Genomic DNA, 20,313 nt, shown 5'->3' with positions numbered 1-20,313 from the left:
TTAGCCCTGATGATGGATAGTGGGATCCCTGGTTAATACAACAACGAAATAGCATTACTACTGGCGAAGAAAGTATGCCTGTAATAGGAGATGGTAATCAAAATTCGCTTTATTCACAATGGGAAAAGATAAGAAGTATATGACAAAATGCAGAAGAAAAGCAAAAATTCTCTCTTCTCTTAACTATTTTTGATGAAATTCTCTGATTCTAAAAGTAGAAATGTCATGGGAGAAAATTACAGTTTTAGAACTGTACAAACAAAATTATCCCTATTTGCTAAAGACATAATGGTTTTCTTAGAGATTTCATCAAAGAAGGTAATTGAGACAATAAAACCAATTAAGTTACAAGCTACAAAATAACTACCCCACAAAATCTATAGAATTTACACAAAACAATAACAAAATTCAGGAGACAATAACAGAAATAATATTACCATTCAAAATGACTATAGAATGTGTAAAACATCTGGGAGTCAATCCATGAAATCACATTCAAGGTCTGTGTAGATGCAAATACAAAATATTCTTTTAAAAGATAAAGAACAGTGCTAATAATTGGAAGGATCTGCAGTGCTTATGACTGGGTTGCATTAGCATAAAAAATGACAATTTAGGGTCAGATCAACCAAACTACCAAAGTGGTACTTTATAGAACTAAACTAAATAATAATATTCATTTGGAGGAACAAAAGATCTTATATAACAGGGAAACAGTGAAAAAAATGTAAGAAAAAAGAAAGAATAGCAATTTTGGATCTCAAAATACCTTAGAAAGCAGTAATCATCAAAAAACATTTGGCATTATTTAAAAAATACAAAAGTAGAACAATCAATCAGAACCAGAAATAATATAACTCAATTCAATATTGGAGAAATTTGAAAAATCACCTAGCCAGAGATTTTCTAGACATAGACAGGAATTTCTGGGAAATCTAGAAATGATTATACAATAAAAAAGGAATAAATTTTTTCCTATAAACAAATAGTAAAAAATGAAAAAAATAACTTATTTTCAAAAGAATTGCAAAATGTTATTCACCATATGTAAGAATGTTCCAAATTACCAAAAAAAGGGGGGAAACCTGTGAAATTTCACCATATGCCCAGCAATTTGACAAATATGATGAAAAGTTAGGAACAGACAGTATTGGAGGGAATATGGAAAAACAAGCATACTAATATGTGGTTGGTAGGGATGTGATTTGTTTAATTATTCTACAAAGCCTTTTGGAATTGTGCAAACAGAGGGATTGAAATGTCCACACTCAGAGATACCACTGCCAGAAAAATTTCCAAGGGAAATCAATGACAAAAAGAAATTCCTCATATATACCAAAATATCAATAGCTGCACTTTTTGTGATATCAAAGGAGTGGACACAAAGTGCATTCCTATTTATAAGGGGAATGGCTGAGCATAGTAGATGAATGAGTGAATGAAAAAACTTATTAAGCACTTAGTCTATGCAAAGGTGTATATAAAAAGCAAGACAGTTACTACTCTGATGAAGTTCAGATTCTAAATAAGGTAGACGTATAAAGGTTTTGGCTACAAGTCCTATGGAACTGGTCTTTGGTTCGTAAGATATTATAGAGGAAAAACAGATAATAATGCCTTTTTATTGTCATTTCCATTTTTAAAATAATGTGAATTTCTGATGTTGAATCATTTGACAAAACTAAAGACTTTGGTGGCAAGAATTTTCTATTGTGACTTCAAGAGCTGAGTGTATGAAGTAATACTTTATTACATATGGTAAGAATTGATCTGATGATAATAAATCTATAGCTGGAAGGGTCCTTAAAGGTTCTCTAGTTCAATATTTTTCCACATTTGCTTATATATTCATTCATTGACCTTTTAATTTATTTAATCATGCATTTATTTACATATTCATCTAATCTATTTTTAATTTATTAATTTATAAACTTATTTACTTACCTGCCTATATGTTGGTCTTTCTACTAATCCATTATTTTATTTCTGTATTTAAAGGCTGAGTTTCTTTCTTATTCAGGCTATAATACCTACCCATGATACTAGTTCTATTTAGATCTGCACAGAAACATCAACCTGCCCTATTTCCAATCTGGTCTAATTTACCCCTTCTTTGGCAGTCTGGTGGCAAGAGCTCCCTACATTAAGGCAACCTTGATGTGAATAAGATTAGCCTGCAGCAGCTCTGGACTCCCAGGCTCAAGAGATCCATCATCCTCATGTATCCTAGTGAATGGAATTACAGGTACATGATACCTTCATTTTACAGCAGAAGAAACTGAGGGCCAGGAGGGAACAAGGTCATACCAGTAGGAAGCATAATAAATACAGATAAGTAGGAAAAGATGTATAAACTGATTCAAGCGAAGTAAATAGAACAATGACGACAATATACACGATAATACAATATGTACAATGCCACTTCCTCCAACAAAACCATTAAAAAAACGAATCCTACAAAATTATAACAAACTTTTGGTCTCAAAGAATAAATATGAGAATATAACTCTCCCATTTCTTTGCAGAGGTGGAGGACTAATGCATGGAACACTGCACATTATGTCAGACTTCTTCAACTAACTTCATTCATTACCTTTGCAGTATTTTTTTCTTCTTTATTTCAAGGGCAGACTCTTTGGAAAGAGTCTGGCAGAGATTCATAGAGACAGATGATGAGAAATAGTGAAGATATAGAATTGAAAGGTATCAGTAATTTTTAAAAAAATGAACTCCATTAGGGCAAAGGCTCTCTTTCCTTTTGTATTACTATCGCTGACACTTAGTTCAGTATTTGTAATAAATTAATGACTCATTGAGTACTTTTAAATTCACTTATTTGTTTATCATTTCATTCATTCTTTCATTAATTCATTTTCATTCTTCTCCTATTGGATTTCCTAGTCTCCTTTACTGGTTTACCATTCATTTCCTGTCCTTATAGTCTAGGTACCTTAGGGCTGTTGCCTGGATCTTCTCTTCTTTCACCTCCATATTAATTTCATTGACAATCTCATTAGTTTATGGCTTAAGGTATTTTCTTCACACTGAAGACTCTCAAACCTCATATTCTAATCTTGATCTTTCTACTGAACTTCAGTGAAGCACCATCAGTTGAGTGCTGAATAGACCTTCTTCATTGTATCTTAAGCATATCTAAATCAATAGCTCCCTAACAGAACTCTTTGTCTTTCCTCCTAAATGAGAGACAGTGATACAAAAGATAAATCTCTGGATTTAGACAACTTCAGTTCAGATCCTGGCAAAGGATGCTTACTCTTTGTGTTACCTTAGAAAATCCACTTAACCTCTATAGGTCTTCTTTTCTTCATCCATAAAATATGTGGTCTGAATTTACCTCTAGTGTCTATTCAAGATTTAAACCCATACCATATTCAGAGGAAGAACTGTGGGAGTAGAAACACAGAAGAAAAACAACTGCTTGAACACATGAGTTGATGGGGATATAATTGGGGATGTAGACTCCTAATGACCACCCTAGTGCAATTATCAATAATATGGAAGTAAGTCTTGATCAATGACACATGTAAAACCCAGTGGAATTGTGTGTTGGCTATGGGAGGGGAGAGGGAAAAGGGGAGGAAAGAACATGAATCATGTAACCATGGAAAAATGTTCTAAAAAAATTTAAAAAAAAGATTTAAATCCATAATCCCATTCTTTTCCCTCCTAAAAACATCCTTTTTTCTTTTGAAAAATGTTACTAAATGATAAGAAGCATTTACCTAATATCAACAGCAAATATTATTAGTAATGGGAATAAGCTAAAAGCCTTCCCAATAAAATCAGGAGTGAAACAAGGATAACCATTATCATCAACATTTTAAATATTATATTAGAAAAGCCAGCAATAACAACAAAAGCAGGAAAGGAAATCAAAGAGATCAATATGGACAAACTCTTCTTGCAGAATAGTACATGTGGAAAATCCTATAGATTCAATTAAAAATTTAGTTGAAACTATCAATAATTTTAGCAAAGTAAGAGAATATTAAAAAATCCACATAAATCTTTAGCATTTCTATACATCACTAATAAAGACCTGCAAGGAGAGATAAAAAGAGATATCCTATTTAAAATTACCAAAGGCAGAATAAAATATCTGGGAGTATGCATGCTGAAAAAAACCCAGGAACCCCATGTCCATAATTATAGGATACCTTTTACACAAATAAAGTCAGATTTAAATAACTAGAGACATATTAATGAACTAGTTAATTATTAATGGTTGGGCAAAACTGATGTAATTCAAATGACAATTAAACCTAACCCAATCTACTTTTTCAATGTCATCCCAATTAAATTACCAAAAAGTTATTTTATTGAGCTAGGAAAAATAATAACAAAATTAATTTGAAAGAATAAAACATTAAGAATAGTAGAGGAATTCATGAAAAATGTAAAGGAAGGACATCTAGCAGTATCATATTTTACACTGTATTATAAAGCAGTGATTACTATGATAGTGATACTATGTGGTACCAACTAAGAAATAGAAAGGTAGATCAGTGGAATGGAAGATAAACATACAAACATAAGCATACAATAAACAATAGTAAAAAACTATAGTAATTTGTATTTGGCAAAGTAAAGATCCAAATCTGGAGGATAATTATTCACTATTTGGTAAAAATTGTTGGGAGAGATAGAAAGCCATTTGTCAGAAACTAGGTATAGACCAATATTTTACATTTACTAATATAAGAACAAAATGGATTCATGGCCTAGACATGAGAGGTATTATAAACAAATTAGAAGGGGGATGCTGGGTAGCTCAGTGGATTGAGAACCAGGCCTAGAGATGGGAGGTCCTGGGTTCAAATTTGACCTCAGATTTTCCTAGCTGTGTGACGTTGGGCAAGTCACTTAACCTCCATTGCCTAGCCCTTGCCACTCTTCTATCTTGGAACCAATACATAGTATTGATTCTAAGACAGAAGGTAAGGGGCTTAAAATTTTTTAAAATAAATAAACAAATTAGAAGAACAAGGAATATATTACCCCTCAAATTTATAGATGAGAGAAGAATTTATGAATAAACAAGAGAAAGATATCATTGTGAGATGCAAAATGGATAATTTTGTTTGCATTAATTTAAAAAAATTGTATACAAATAAAACTAATGCAACCCAGATTAGAAGGAAAGCAGAAAATCGAGGAGGGAGAATTTTATAGATTGTTTCTCAGATAGAAGTCTCATCTCTAAAATACATACAGAACTTTGTCAAATTTATAAGAATATAATTGATTCCTCAGTCGATAAGAGATCAAAAGATATGAACTGACAGTTTTGGATGAAGTGATCAAAGTCATATATAATCATATAAAACTATTCTAAATGAACTCTATAAAATTATTACCAATTTTTTATTTATTTTCTAAGATGATTAGGGAAAAAGGAAAATAACTTTATATGTTTTAAAATACTTTTAGCAACTCTCTAGAAACAAAGAACTGGAAATCGAAAGGATGCCCATCAATTGAAGAATGACTGAACAAGTTGTGTTATATGGTTGTGATAGAATTCTACTGCACTGTAAGAAATGATGAGAATGTTGTTTTTTTTTAATTGGAAGACCTACACGAAGTAATGAAAAATGAAATGTATAGAACCAAGAGAACATTATATACAGCTAAAGAATTAGTGTTTGAAGAATAACTTGTGAATGTTCATCTCTAGAGAAAAAATTGTTATAAATTGAAATATGAAAGACATAGTTTACATACACATTTTTTTTGTCAAGTGAAACCTCTTCTAGTGTGGGGAGAGTAAGGAGGCAGGGAAATACCTGGGAGTTTTAATTTAATCAAGAAATTAATTAATATAAAGAAAAATGTCTCTAGTCACTTGGGTTCATAAAATCAAGTCATAATTGATTCTTTCCCTCAACTCCCTTCAGCCACCATATCCAATCATTTCCCAAGTCTTGTTAAGTCAATTCCTCAACATCTTTTTAACCAAACTCTTGCTCTACTTAATATTTTTATTTATATTTTACAAAAAGTAAAAAAAGGAAGGCTCATAAATATAAAATTACTTTCTCATCGTTCCACAGCTAGTAAAAATCACAAAAAATTTTCACTCCAAATAATTACTCTTTTAATCTCATTCAAGTATTTATTGATCTCCTGCTGGCATCTCCGTGAAGATATATGCCTAAAATGCACCCCTAGCCTCTATTTCTTTCTATTGGAATTTTCCTCTTTAATCAAAGTTAATTCAAAATCAATATTTTCCTTGTTGTCTTTCCTTAATCTATATCCAAGAAATGATATCTAATTCTTTACATTTTTCAGACCACTTCTATACCCTGCATCATTATTAACTTTCTTTATACCTTATTTTTGCATATGTGTTATTCTTGTATGAGACAATAAACCTTAGGAATGTAGGAAACATGATTTTTATCTTCATGCTCTTGATAGCTAGAAAACAGGCAGGCAAAAGACATTACCTACTCTTTATACATAAAATATATTTTTAAAGCACTTATTAAGCACCTATTTGGTCTAAGACAGTAAGTTCTGGGGATACAAGAAAAATGGTAAACAAACAAGAAGCAGTCTCTCCTCTCAAGTACTTTATAGTTTAATGAGAGAGAATACCAGAGAGGGTCTTGCACAAAATAGATATCCAATATTTCAAATAATGCCACTATAGACCATAAGTTTGGAGAACTTAATGGTTCACCTGGTAGATTTCTAAAGTCCTTCCTTGCTCCAAAATTCTATAATTGTGTGGTTTATACCTAACTAAATGAGAACAAAGTTTCCCTTGAAGTCAGATTTGTCAGAATGCATCTCTAGTGGTCAAGAACAACTTGAAATAGAAGAAGATTTGGCTCAGTTTTCACCCAAATGGGACATGATGAGGAAGGATCTTTCACTTCTGTGGGTTTCACTGTAAGACTTGCTAACATGTGGCAGCACTCGGAGTGCTATTGTGCATTGCCTATTTAATTAAAATATTAAATATTATTAAACTTAATATTAAAGTTTATTTAAATATTAAATAAAATATTAAAATAGTCTGTTTTAATATAGCATTAGATTTTGAATGACTATGAATGTGTTAATCATCCATTTATTTTACAGTTCCTAGAGTCCCCCTTGGTTATCCCTTCATACAGCTCTTTTTGCTTGCCTACAATCCAGGCCTTACATCATGGCCCTGTATTTTGGCCTCAGTGGGCACCATGAATTGCTGATTCACAGCTTTGGCCTTCTGTCAAATGCTATTTCCTTTTCTTGGCCAGAGAGAGGGAAATCTCTTTCTCTATTTCTATTTTTAATGAACTTAATATGCATTCAGTTTCTTTGTTTTCTTATATCACTTTTAACCTCGAGAATTTTTGATGGAGAGAAAATGAAAGTCTTGTGGTTTGAAAACTCCATTCAGAAATTCCATTCCCTTCTAAATCTATCATTTTCCTTTATTTGAAAAATCTCAGAAGAGGTATAAATTGTTTTCAGTACAGAAAGTCAACCTTACATTGTTAAGAAGCAAGTGAATTGCCAATGTGTTGATTCCAAATAATTATATCCTAGTGGAGTAAATGAAGACTTTACTTTCCATTATTGATGTTCGGGCTTTGGAGGAAACTATTTGCAGAATTGTCTTATATTTTCTGAGGAAGGTATCTGAGAAAGTGTGGTCTTCTGAGAGAAGATAAATAGATGCATGTAATAATTGAAGTAAACACATACTGACAACATAAATATGTTAAGTTTGGATATCAAAACTTTTCAAGACAGAAGAATCCTTGGAAAGTGCCCAATCCATCCTTAATTTTACACATGGGGAAACTGAGGTTAAGAAAGGGAAATAATTCTCACTAAACTTAATAAATGAAGTCTAAAACCACGGTCTCTTTATACTTGACTCAGTGATTCTATTAGACTCAGATCTCTAAGGTTAAAATGAGGAAAAGAGAAACTCTTAATATCAAAAGAATAAAAGAAATTTTTTCTTTCTCTGCTCCCAATGCCCCTCTTACTGTAAACCTTACCTAAGATGCCAGAAAAGAATAAATGTGAACATTGAGCAGATTTCAGTCAGTGGACAATAAAGAAAAGAGACTATCTTCATTTGATCATCCATCCCCCATGAAAATATGATAGCTCACACTCTTATCTGTTGAATGGGACAATTGAACTGGCTTAAAAGAATTTTCTCTGAGCAGTCAAGGGACAATTGAACTTCAAATGAAATGTAGAGATGCCAGTTCTCTAACTGCAAGAGCCTAAAAAGCATGTTTTCATAACTCAGTTGAAAAGGGTTTTATCTTTTATAATTTACTACAAATAATTATTGTGGTTTTTTTCATCCATAAGGACTATTAACAGCTATATTGCTTTGCTTCCAAATTCACAACTCACAAATACTTTTTTATCAAGCTCGATCTCACAAATTTCCACCAGGGGTACACATACTGGGGAACATCTTTAACAGTAATAACAATAATTAGAAGAGGGGGAAAATCACCCTAATTAATTAATACATTTAAAAAGTCTGAAAATAATTTGCCTTGTGTAATACCTGTTGGCCACCCATTTCTGTAAAGATGTGGGTTGAATATGCATTCTCATATCTTTCATTTGAATCATGCATGTTCTTTAAAAGTCTGCAACATTCGCTTTTGATTTGTGTGTGGATTCTCTGTTAATATTGTTGTAGTTGCTGTGTATATTATTTTCTTCACTCTGCTTTCTTCACTGCATCAGTTCATGTAGATCTTTCCAAATATTCATTATATTCCTCTTTTCTTAGAGTACAGAAATCTTCCATTATTATTGATGTACCATAGTTTGGCCATTCTCCAGTTGATGGGCATCTCTTTGCCTCCAATTCCTTGTTATCTCAAAAAATGATGCTATAAATACTTTGATTCATATTCATAATTTCTTCTTACTAATGACTTCATTGTGGTATGACTACAGAAATATAATTAATCCTCTAGTAGAAAAAAATACACTTTTTGTACACTTTATTTGTACAAATTCTAAAATCCTTTCCAAAATGACTGCACTCACCACCAACACACCTTTGTCTCTAAGACATCATAACTTTGAAAATATTTATTTAGACATTATTATATCCTTTCTTAATACTATAGCTCCTTGACATCTTTCATTTCCATATATTCAGTAAGGACAATGAGTTTAATTCAGCTCATGTTTAATATATATTTGTTGAATTGAATTTTTGGAAATAATTTCCTTGGAACTCTTTTGGAATATTTAACCTTTTTATTTTATTAGAGGTTTATTAGCAAAATAGTTTTATCAATAAAACATAATTCTTTTAAAAATTGCATTTTATTATGGGAAATATATGAACAGTAAACAATGTGCTCAATATAAATACTACAAGACAGATTTGTTCTTCTTGAACAATAAATATTAAAATATAATTACTAGGATATAGATAGCTAGACAGATAAATAAATAAATGCATGAACAAATAAATAAATGTTTGAATGAATGAAAATGTTCTGCTATTTAGCATAGGTGAAAATTTTCTGTACATGAATGTCAGCTTATGTTTCAAAATAATTCAGTGAAGACACATGATTTTTAGTTGGTATGGAAACAATTCTTTCTAATGATTGGATGCTTAATTTGAAGGAAGCAGTCAATGATTTGAAGACCTGAAAGTCTACTTCTTCTTTAGTCCCTGAATTTTCTGGTGAGTTTGCTCATAAACAGAAAGACTCTCCTGATTTCTATCCGGGTGAATTCCCAGGCACAACGACTATACCCTTTTCCTTGAAGGTACTGGATTATTCCTTGGAAATAGCTCTTCAGAGCCATCATGGAGTTCTCACTTTCCAAGGAAGGTACTTCCCACTCCACATCTTGTACAAGACAACTTTCCAGCTGTTCTAGCTGGTGATCCAGTCCAATGAGCAGTTGCCTGAGCTGAGTCTGATTCCAAGGAGCAGGAACAGCATTCTGGCTGAAGAGGGTGAAGGTCAGGTGGACCATCTCATGAACAATGATTGTGGAATCTTTCCTCTGGAGCTGGCTGCCTTCCATGGCTTCCTTTGGGAAACTGAAGTTGGTCATATCCTTCAGACATGGCAAAAAGTGGGAAAACGTGCTCATTTGGCTTAGAAGTAAGAAGTCTTCCAGAAGACCCTGAGTCAAGTCACAGCCCAGGGAGCAGAGGGTGCTGCAGCAGAGCAGAGCCAGGACAACTGGCAATAAAGTCAAGGAGGTCATAGTGATGCTGAGAATAGTTTGGGACTGGCTGAGCTAGAAGACCAGTGAGCCTTTGTCTCAGCTTCTTGAGTTATCTGGCCTCTAGGCCACTCTCCCTTAAATAGTGCTGAATGTTACTTTCTTTACTTAGCATGGGATTTCACCTCACTTTCTACTTTCTTTATCTACTTCCACATTTGTCTTAGAAAACACTACAATCCTATTTTTGTAATACTTGTAGAAATGAAACAAAATTTACTCTTAAAGAGAGTTAATATATGAAGCTCTTTGTCATCCATCAGCAATCTCATTTTACCTATTTATGGAATTTTCATTTTCTAAGCATGAGATTTTCTCTTCACTTTCTACTTTCTGGTTTTACTTACTTTCAATACTGATCTTAGAAGATGTCATTAAATCTCCCTTTCCTGCAGTTGTGGAACTGCAACTAATTTATTCTTAATTTTTTCTTTTTCTAACTTTTTGAGTTGCATGTCCAATGCACTGATCTGTTCTTTCTCTAATTTATTGGTGTAAGCATTTAGAAATACATATTTTTCCCTAAGTACTGTTTTGGTTTTGTCCCACAAAGTTTGATATGTTGTTTCATCATTGTCATTCTCTTCAATAAAATTACTTATTGTTACTATGATTGTTCTTTGACCCATTTATGTTTTAGAATTATACGATTTAGTTTCTAGTTAATTTTTAATCTGTCTTTGCATGACTCTTTATAGAATATATCTTTACTTGCATTATGATATGAAAAACAAGCATTTAACATTTCTCTTTTTTTACATTTGTTTGTGAAATTTTATGCCCTAATACATGGTCAATTTTTTTGTATGTGCCAAGTACTGCTAAGAAAAAGTTATATTCTTTTATATTCCCATTCAATTTTCTCCAGTCATAGAACATCAATTTTTTTTCTAAAATTCTTTTCATCTTTAATTTCTTCTCCCTTCATTTTTCTGTTAGATTTATGTAATTATGAGAGAAAATTGAGATCCTCAACTAGTATATATTTACTATTTTGTCCTATAAGTCATTTAAATTCTTTAAACATTTGGATTCTATACCATTTGGTGCATATGTTTAGCACTGACATTTCATTGTGTATGGTACCTTTCAGTAAGATATAATTTCCTTCCTTATCTCTTTTAATTAGATTTATTTTTGCTTTATTTTTGTCTAACATGATTGCTACTCCTGCTTTTATTTTACTTCAGTTAAAAACATAATAGATTCTGCTCTAGCTCATTACTTGTACTCTATATATGTCTACCTGCTTCATATGAATTTCTTATAGACAGAATATTGTAGGATTCTGTTTTTATTCATTCTTCTATCTGTTTCCATTTTATGGGTGAGTTCATTCCATTTATATTTACTATTATGATAATTATTTATTTCCATCCATCTTGCATTTACCCTATTTATTCTTCTCTTTCTCTCTCTCTTCACTCTGTTCCTCCTAATAAATGGTTTATTTCTAAGTACCATCTCCCCAAACCCATCATCCCTTCTATTAAACCCTTCTCCCCCTTCTCTTAGCTCTGTCCCTTTTTACTTTCCTAGAGGGTAGTGTAGATTTCTACATCCAATTTAGTGTGTATGTTACCTCTTTGATCCAAATCTGATGAAAGTAATGTTCAAGCTCACCACCTCCCTTCCAACTTCTCCTCCATTACGATAGCTCTTTGGGACCTCTTTTATTTGAGATAATTCACCTTATTCAGTGTTTCCCATTCCTCTTCTCCCACTACAGTTCTCTTTCTCATAATTTTTGGGGTGGGAGATAATATCCCACTGTAGTTAATTCCAAATTTACTCTTTAAAAAATTTTTTTTAAAACCTACCTTCCATCATGAAGAGTGGCAATGGTAGGCTATGGGGGTCAAGTGACTTGCCCAGGGTCACACAGCTGGGAAGTGTCTGAGGCCAGATTTGAACCTAGGACCTCCTGTCTCTAGGCCTGACTCTAAATCCATTGAGCTACCCAGCTGCCCCACAAAATTTACTCTTAAAGAGGATTTACAGATTAAGGTCTTTTTGGTCATGTCTTTTCTTTTACCTAATATTTCTTACTACACTTGATTTTATCCAAAACTGAGAAGCGATTTACATAATCTTTGTTAATCTCATTCCCTAGTAGTTCACATATTGTCATTTTCTAAGTTATAACAACTTTGTTTTATTTGTGTTTGTTATGTTGTTATGCTTGATATTTCTTGTTTCTGTCTTTTCCTACTGCCTCCATTACCACTAACTGCATTTAGACCTTCATTAGCTATTGTCTTCCCATGATTTCAATGACCTCTTTTTAAAACCCTTACCTTCTGTCTTAGAAGCAATACTGGGTATTGGTTCTAAGGCAGAAGAGTGGTAAGGGCTTGGCAATGGCAGTTAAGTGACTTGCCCAGGGTCATGCAGCTAGGAAGTATTTGGGGCCAAATTTGAATCCAGGACCTCCCATCTCTGGGGTCTGACTCTCAATCCACTGAGCTACCCAGCTGCCCCCAAACCTACTCTCTTTACTTCACTCCCTGGCTCTTTTCATCAGGCCTGCTAATACTCAGTCCAGAATCCATTTCCTAGAGAAAAATTTTTTTCACCCTCAAAATTCACACTGTATGACCTAAATGTCCTGATTTGTACTTGCTTCATATCATTCATTACATTGTCACCTACATATAATAATATTTAACCTCACTGTTCTGCCATCTTCTCATTAGCCATGTCTATAACTTCCCTTTCACCCTTCTTTTCCCCTCAGTAGGGGAAAAACAGTAGAAAGAAAAAGGAAATTAAAAAAAGAAAACCCGAGAGAAATTTCTTTGAAACAAAATAAAAAAAGATAACTAATAAATATTAAAAATGGGAAGGGGTATATTGAACTAACCATATAATTGATATGGGGGAAATAAACAGAAGAATGCAAATGAATAAAGATATTAAAATAAATCAATAACTTAATTTAGAAACTCAAACTTGACATAGGGCTAGCAAATAGGAATGGATGGGAAGAGAACTAAGCATGGAGACAAAGTATTGACTTAAAAGGGGGAGGGGAATGAAAAATCTAAACAAAACTCCATTATACTAATATAGAAGAAAACAAATAGACACTAATAATTTTACATTTGAATGGGCTAAATAATCCAATAAAATGAAAGGAAATAGTAAAGTGCATAAGGAAACAAAACTTTCCATTTTTTAAAAAAGAAAAATACACTTAAAAAACAAATATACATATTGAATGAAAATGAGAAGAAAAAAGATTTTCTATGTCTGAGGTCAATAGAGATAAGGAAAAATTTCAATCAATGAAAGAAAATAAAAATAAACTTTTTATTATGAAGAGTAAAAACAGACTATATTTAAGACAAAGAACATATTTAAAGAAAGCTTAGAGTGAGATGGAGTCAAGATGGCAGCTTAGAAGCAGCAAAAGTTGATTCTTCTGTGAAAATCCTTTCATACCAATAAAAAACAGAGCTTCAAGCAGGGGAGGGGGGAAGGGAGGAGACACAGAAAACCAAATCCAACAACAGGACAGAGCTGCAGGACCCTCTTGATTAATTCAACTTAAAAGGTAGGCAGAAAAGGGTGAATTCTTGAGTTTAAGGAAAAGAAAGAAGGAAGGTCCCAGGGTCCCTCCCCTACCTATTATGCTGAGACTCAGGTGGTTGTTGGGATCTCAGGGGAAGGTGGGAGGGAATGCCTTACTACCACAGCTACACGAGGCTCAGGGCTCTGACCACAGCTGGCAGGGAGGCAGCTGGAGGAGAAGGGCAGAGAGGAGGGCAGCCTGGTTGTATCCTTCAGCCACCACTCCTCCATCTTGGGCCTCTGGAAGTTTTGGCCTCAGAGCACATTTAGCTCTGCAGATCACCTCAAATGGCTTAATCTAGTTTATCAATAGTGCAGAGAAGAAGCCTCCAGAGGGCAGAAAAGCCCTTCAAAACAGACAGAAAGCCAAACTCAACAAGACAGAGCCACAGGTCTCTCCTACTTGATCCAACCTGAAAGGTACACAGATAAAGTTGAATTTTGGGGCACATGGGGAAGATCCAACAATTGTGATTTAACATATGTTCCTTTTTTCCTTTCTAAAAGGAAAGTTTTGAAAATCCATTTTAGTCTCATCCCCATTCATTGATCTGATTGGGAACTTGAGATCTGGGGCTTATTCATGTAAAGAGAATCCTTTGGTTTCCTGGCATCCTAGAAGAAGCTCACCTCTTGTCCCACCTGGCTCCTGGCATCTGGAAGACTAGCTTCTGACATGGACTGAGGTCAAGACTGTCCAAAGAGGGAGACCCAGAAAAAGTAACATTGTAATTGTTTTAAGTTATGGATTAAGTAAGTATATACTCATTTAGAAAGAAAGCAGTGGGAGTGAAAGTAGACATGTGGTGAGCCTCGAACTCAGGTTATGTAGGTAGCTGGCAATGCTTTTTCTCTCTCCAATCTGCTTTTGCAATCTAGTAAATAATTATAAATGAATGTACAGTCTCCAGAGAATTGTAATCCTAACAGATTTTAGGAATCATCTTTTTTCTAAATCACAAATTTTCCAGAAGAAAAGTAGTCCCAGGGAAGTTAAGTGACTTATCTAAGGTAAAACATTAAGCAGCCAGATCCAGAATCTGAATCCAAGTTACCTAATTCTATATTCAGATACTTATCTTTTCTATTACTGCCTCCCATTTAGGAGGAAAGACAAAATGTTACTTGGAAGATATTGATTCAGGGACGCTAATGATACATGTAGGAGAATCTAACCAATAATTAGTGAAAATGCTTCACTGGAATTCAGGAGAGAGACCAAGAATGGGAAATTAAATGTAAAAGTCATTGGCATAGAGGTAATTCCTTAAGTTATAAGAGCTTATGAAATTCCTAGGAAAATGGAGAGAGAAGAGGGGGACTAGGAAATTTATCTGGGAAAAAACTCATTCTGTGGGAACAAGAAATGAATAAAAATCTATCAGAGGAAACTAAGACTTAAATAGAAAAAGAATTAAGAAATGAATTAAAAAGCATTTCTCTTATTTTAAAAAAATAATTCTATTTTAACATTCATTAAAAATTTTTTGAGTTCCAAATGTTTCCCTCCCTCACTCATAGAGAAAGATGCATCCACATAAATTGGGCAGGTGAAGTCATACAAAACACATTTCCAAATTAGCCATGTTGTAAAAAAAATAAAGCAAGAAGAAATTTTATTTATAGTAAGTGAAAAAATTATACTTCAATCTGAATTCACAGCTCATCAGTTTTCTCTCTGGAAGTGGATAACACTTTTCATGATGAATCCTTTGGAATTGGATGGATCACTGTCTTGATTAAAGTAGCTAAGTATTTCACAGTAGTGCATTTTTATAATATTGCCATTAATGTGTACTATGATCTCCTTGTTCTGCTCGCTTCATCTTGCATTAGTTCCTCTAATATGGTCTCAGGTTTTTCTGAAACCATCCTGCTTATCATTTTGCATAGCTAAGAGCCCCTGAAGCTGCTGCTGCTGCTGCTGTTGTTGCTGCCTCCTCTAAGGTCCACAAGTGGGGTTGCCACTGCTTGTGCTCTGGGCTGACCTCACAGACCTCTCCTATTGACCTCCTAAATTATCTTGGGTGGGGAAAAAGGTCTTATCCTGACCTTTTGTGGCCGTGCTATTCTAGAATTTAATTTGTAGAGTTATTTTAAAGTATTTTGGAAGGGAATATTGGGAGCTGTAGCACTTTCTCTACTCTGCCATCCTGTACTTGCCCCTGAAAAATAATTTATTAAACAATTATTATTTGTGCTAAATGCTGCTAGAGATTTTAATTAAAAAGCAAAAATTGTCCTACCCCTCATGGACTTTACATTATTTTTTAAAATTGTCCTTCTTTTTAATATCACCTACATTTCCCACTGTACCTTCTTATGATCTCTTCCCAGAAAGTTAATCCTTATGATAAAGAAGGAAAAATGTTCAGCAAAATTAACCAATGTATTGAAAAAAGACTGGCATTATGTGCAACGTACTATACCTATAGTTCCCCTTTTCTTCAAAGAAATGGGAGAATGTGTCTTCTCATATCAATACCTTGAGACAAGATCTGGTATTTTAATTTTGAAATATTCAGATGATATTGTTGGAGGAGGTGGTTGTCCTTTCCATTTACATTGTAAGTCATTGTCTATATTGCTTTTCACTGTTCTATTAACTTGACTTGAATCAGTTCATTCATTTTTCCATGCTTCTCTGTATTTATCCTACTTAATGCCATTGTGATCATAAACCTTTCTAATTCTCAGGTTTTTCATCTGTAAACTGAGGCGCCTGGGCATGGGAGTCCCACACTTATAAACCCAGCTACCTAGGGTTTAGGGATTTTAATCTATCACTGTGTCTTGCTCGTTTCACCTCTAGGCTAAATACAGTGTGGTACATGAATTTAATGGAATATTACTGTGCTGTTAGAAATAATAAATGTGATAGATACTGAGAAAGATCTATATTAATTGATGCAGAGTGAAGCAAGCAGGACTAACTACAACAGTGAAAATTGAAAGAATAATCATTCACACACAAAACAATCAAAAGTAAATGTTTCAAGATTCAACGTTCCATGTTCAAGATAAAGACCAAGCATGACCCAGAAGATATATAAGAAGACATTCCCCACCCACCACTTTGCAGATAGAGGAGAACCACACATGTTGTACATTGCATGTATTTTCAGAATTTTTCAATATATTCATCACTGATGTTGATTTTTCTTTTTTTGGTTTTTAAAAATACCTTTTGTTATATGGAACAGTTTTTAGGGGTACAAAAGAGGAGGGATGCTGTGGGATACTTTATTGATTAAAAATAAATTACATCAATAAAATCTTATTTTAAATAGAGAGAGATGAGCCAGACTTTCTAGTTTTATCTATCCTTAGTATTGAGAATTGAAGCATAATCCATAGTCTGTATCAGTTTAATCATCAATATAGCATGTGAGGAAATGCAATGACATTGCAAAAGGCATAGTCATGGTACCAGTTTTAAATTGTATTATAAAGTAGCAATAATCAAAACTATACTGACTAAGAAATAGAAGGGAAAACCAGTGGAACAGTAGAGACATACTTTTAGAGACATACCACAATAGTGGTAAAAGATTAGAGTAATCTTGTTTTTGACAAAAGCACAGATCCAGACTTTTGGGATAAGAAATTACTGTTTGATGAAAATTTTGGGGACAACTGGAAAGTAGCCTGGCAAAAACTAGGTATAAACCAATAACATCTTACACCTTTGCTAAGAAAAGATCAAAATAAATACATGATCTAGACATAAAAGGAGATATAAGAAAATTAGAAAAACAGAACATATTACCTCTCAGATTTATAGATAGGAGAGGAATTTATGAGTCAACAAAAGATGAAGAGAATTATGAAGTATAAAATGGATAATTTTGAGTACACTAAATAAAAAGTTTTTGTACAAATAAAACAAATGCCAAGATTAGAAGGAAAGCAGAAAATTGGGGGGAAATTTTATAAACAACCTAGGTGTCTGCACCTTGACTAAGTGCATTCTCACGAGGAAGGAAAGTCTGGCTTGCAATGGGAAATGGTGACTTTGTGATGGGTTTGTGCAATGAAAGACCTCCTACTCTGATAGAGTGGTGTGCCTCCCTAACAACATCCTGCTTAGTGAGCTCGTAGAGCCAGCTGGCTTTCAAGATGGTGTAAGTATATGCACATGTGGGCTCACAGGCATGGACTCAAAGATGAGATTGCACAGTCAGTGTGAAGGAGCACAGTTGTCTAGAACACAGTGCTATCAGACAGAAAATTCTCATTATCATTAGAGAAAAACAAAGACACTAAATGGAAGCATAAAAATAATACAGTTATACTAAATGTGCACCATATGATTGAGTCTCAGATTTCATAAAGAAAATCTAACTGAATTGAAAAAAGGCATAGATATTTACACGTGTTTATTGAATCAAATCTACTGCCCATCACAATATGCCCAAGTCTGAGGATTTAATAATTCAGCAGAAATTATTTCTAGAGTCCTTCCTTGCTCCAGCATTCAATGACTGTAATTTAATGCCTACTCCCTGAATGAGAAACGAGTTTCCTGTGAAGTCAGATTGGTGAGACTCCATCTCCGGGAAGCGATGAACAACTCTGAAGCATATGAGTTTAAGCTCAATTCTTCCTCTTCTCATGGGCAGAGGAAGTCAGGGATGGTCTGTCCCACAGATTCCTTTTCAATACTTGCTAACATATGGGACACTCCAGGTTCTATTGGAGTTGCAGGGTGCCCAAACAAATAACCGTTTTGGAATTTTCTTAGTGATTGTATGTGTGTATTCATTTTCTGTATCCTTCAAATTCCACAGAATCCCCTTTAGCTTTCTGCTCTAGCCCCTACCCAGAGCTCTTTTGTTGTCCTAGCCTTACATCATAGCCCTGTAGTTTTGGTTTCTCTGGATCCTCCAAGTTGCTATGCTCACTGTGCTGAGTTCACCTCAGCTAATTTACTTCCCTTGAACAGAGAGGAAACTACTTTCTCTGCTTCTCTTTTCAATACATTTGACATGAATTCAGTTTCCTTTTGGCTTCTCATATCACTTTTGCCTTTGAGGAATTTCTGATGTGGGGAAAATAGAATTCGAATGCTTTAAAAACCCCAACAGAAATTTCAGACTCTACAATTTGTTACTTTTCTTCATTTGAAAAACCTCAAGAAGGGACAGAAATTGTTCTCTTTGTGTTACTGGTCTGATGTCATCACTGGTTCATTATGGAGTAATTTAGGACTCCTTTCTATAAGAATAAATGCTCCTTTTGACCCATCCCCCTTGCACAAATTCCATCCTTACATTTCTTCTTCCCCCTCCACATTCAGTTAGGAAAAGTTCTGTTGGGTCCATCTCTGCACTGTGTCTTGCATTTAGTCTGTCTCAACTTCTGCACCAACCAGCCTGCTCAGGTCCTGATCTCTTCTGCCTAAGTCCATTTTACTTGTCTCCTAACTGTTCTTCCTGACTCCTAGTTACCCCTGGGCCAGACCCTCCACCAAAAATTGTCTGAGTAATCTTGCATCGCTATAATGATATCACTTCTACTCAAATTCTTCCAATGCCTCCCCATGGCCAACCTGGGAGAAACAGTAGAAGAGAGGACAGAAAACTCAACGTGGAGATAGGAGAGACCCGTGTTCAAGTTTTACCTCTTGCACTTACTAACTGTGTGACCTGCCTCACTATGTCTCACAGAGTGGATGATCAAATTAGAAAATGTATTTGAAGTGCTTCACAAACCTTAAAGGCTTTAATCATCGGATATTCTGGAGCCTGCTTATACCAACCCGTGTCAGTGACATGACAAACTTTCAATGTGGATGTGTACAATATGGACATCATACCAGTAACACAAAGAGAACAATTTCTGTCCCTTCTTGAAGGGAGAATGAAAAAAAGTAACAAATTGCAAAGAGTCTGAAATTTCTGTTGGGGGTTTTAAAGCATTTGAATTCTATTTTCCCCACATCAAAAATTCCTCAAAGGCAAAAGTAATATGAGAAGCCAAAACTGTCAGACTGACAAAACAAAAAAATACAGATCAGAGCTTGATTTATTGCCTTATTGATTGCCTAGATTTTAAAAAAAAGTGATGGAAAAATGTAGATAATGCAGATTAAACTTAAACGTACATCACATGTTTTTTGGAGAGCTGGTTATTAGCATTTACCAGAACCCAAATGAGTGTCTCTCATATTGTTGTATGAGACACTGTGTTACATCATATAGAATATTATATTTGGACCCAGAATGTTTGAGTCTAAATCCCACTTTATATAATTATTAGTTATACACAAAGCAAATTAGTTAAGCTCTTGTAGAACTTAGTTTTTGTCTATTAAAATGACCCTAATAATATTTATACTACCTCCCTCATGAAATTAATCATAATAATACAGTCATAATAATATTTATATAGTATTTTAAAGTTTGCAAAAGTTTTATGAAGAAAGTTGTTTGCAAACTTTAAAAGAACTTCCTAAATGTGAATTATTATTTACCACTT

At 33.9% G+C, this 20,313-nt stretch overlaps 1 protein-coding gene across 1 annotated transcript; it reads right to left on the bottom strand.

Annotated features, from left to right (window-relative positions):
- Window positions 1–9,687: 9,687 nt before the first annotated feature.
- Window positions 9,688–10,242, bottom strand: LOC123231251 (interferon alpha-16-like). Its single transcript, XM_044657506.1, has one exon. It carries the CDS (start codon window positions 10,240–10,242, stop codon window positions 9,688–9,690), a length of 555 nt encoding a protein of 184 aa, XP_044513441.1.
- Window positions 10,243–20,313: the final 10,071 nt, after the last annotated feature.

Source organism: Gracilinanus agilis, chromosome 1 (genome assembly GCF_016433145.1).
Source record: "Gracilinanus agilis isolate LMUSP501 chromosome 1, AgileGrace, whole genome shotgun sequence".
Classification (NCBI taxonomy): domain Eukaryota; kingdom Metazoa; phylum Chordata; class Mammalia; order Didelphimorphia; family Didelphidae; genus Gracilinanus; species Gracilinanus agilis.
Note: the sequence above shows the minus strand (reverse complement) of the source record. Positions and strands in the feature narration are given on the sequence as shown.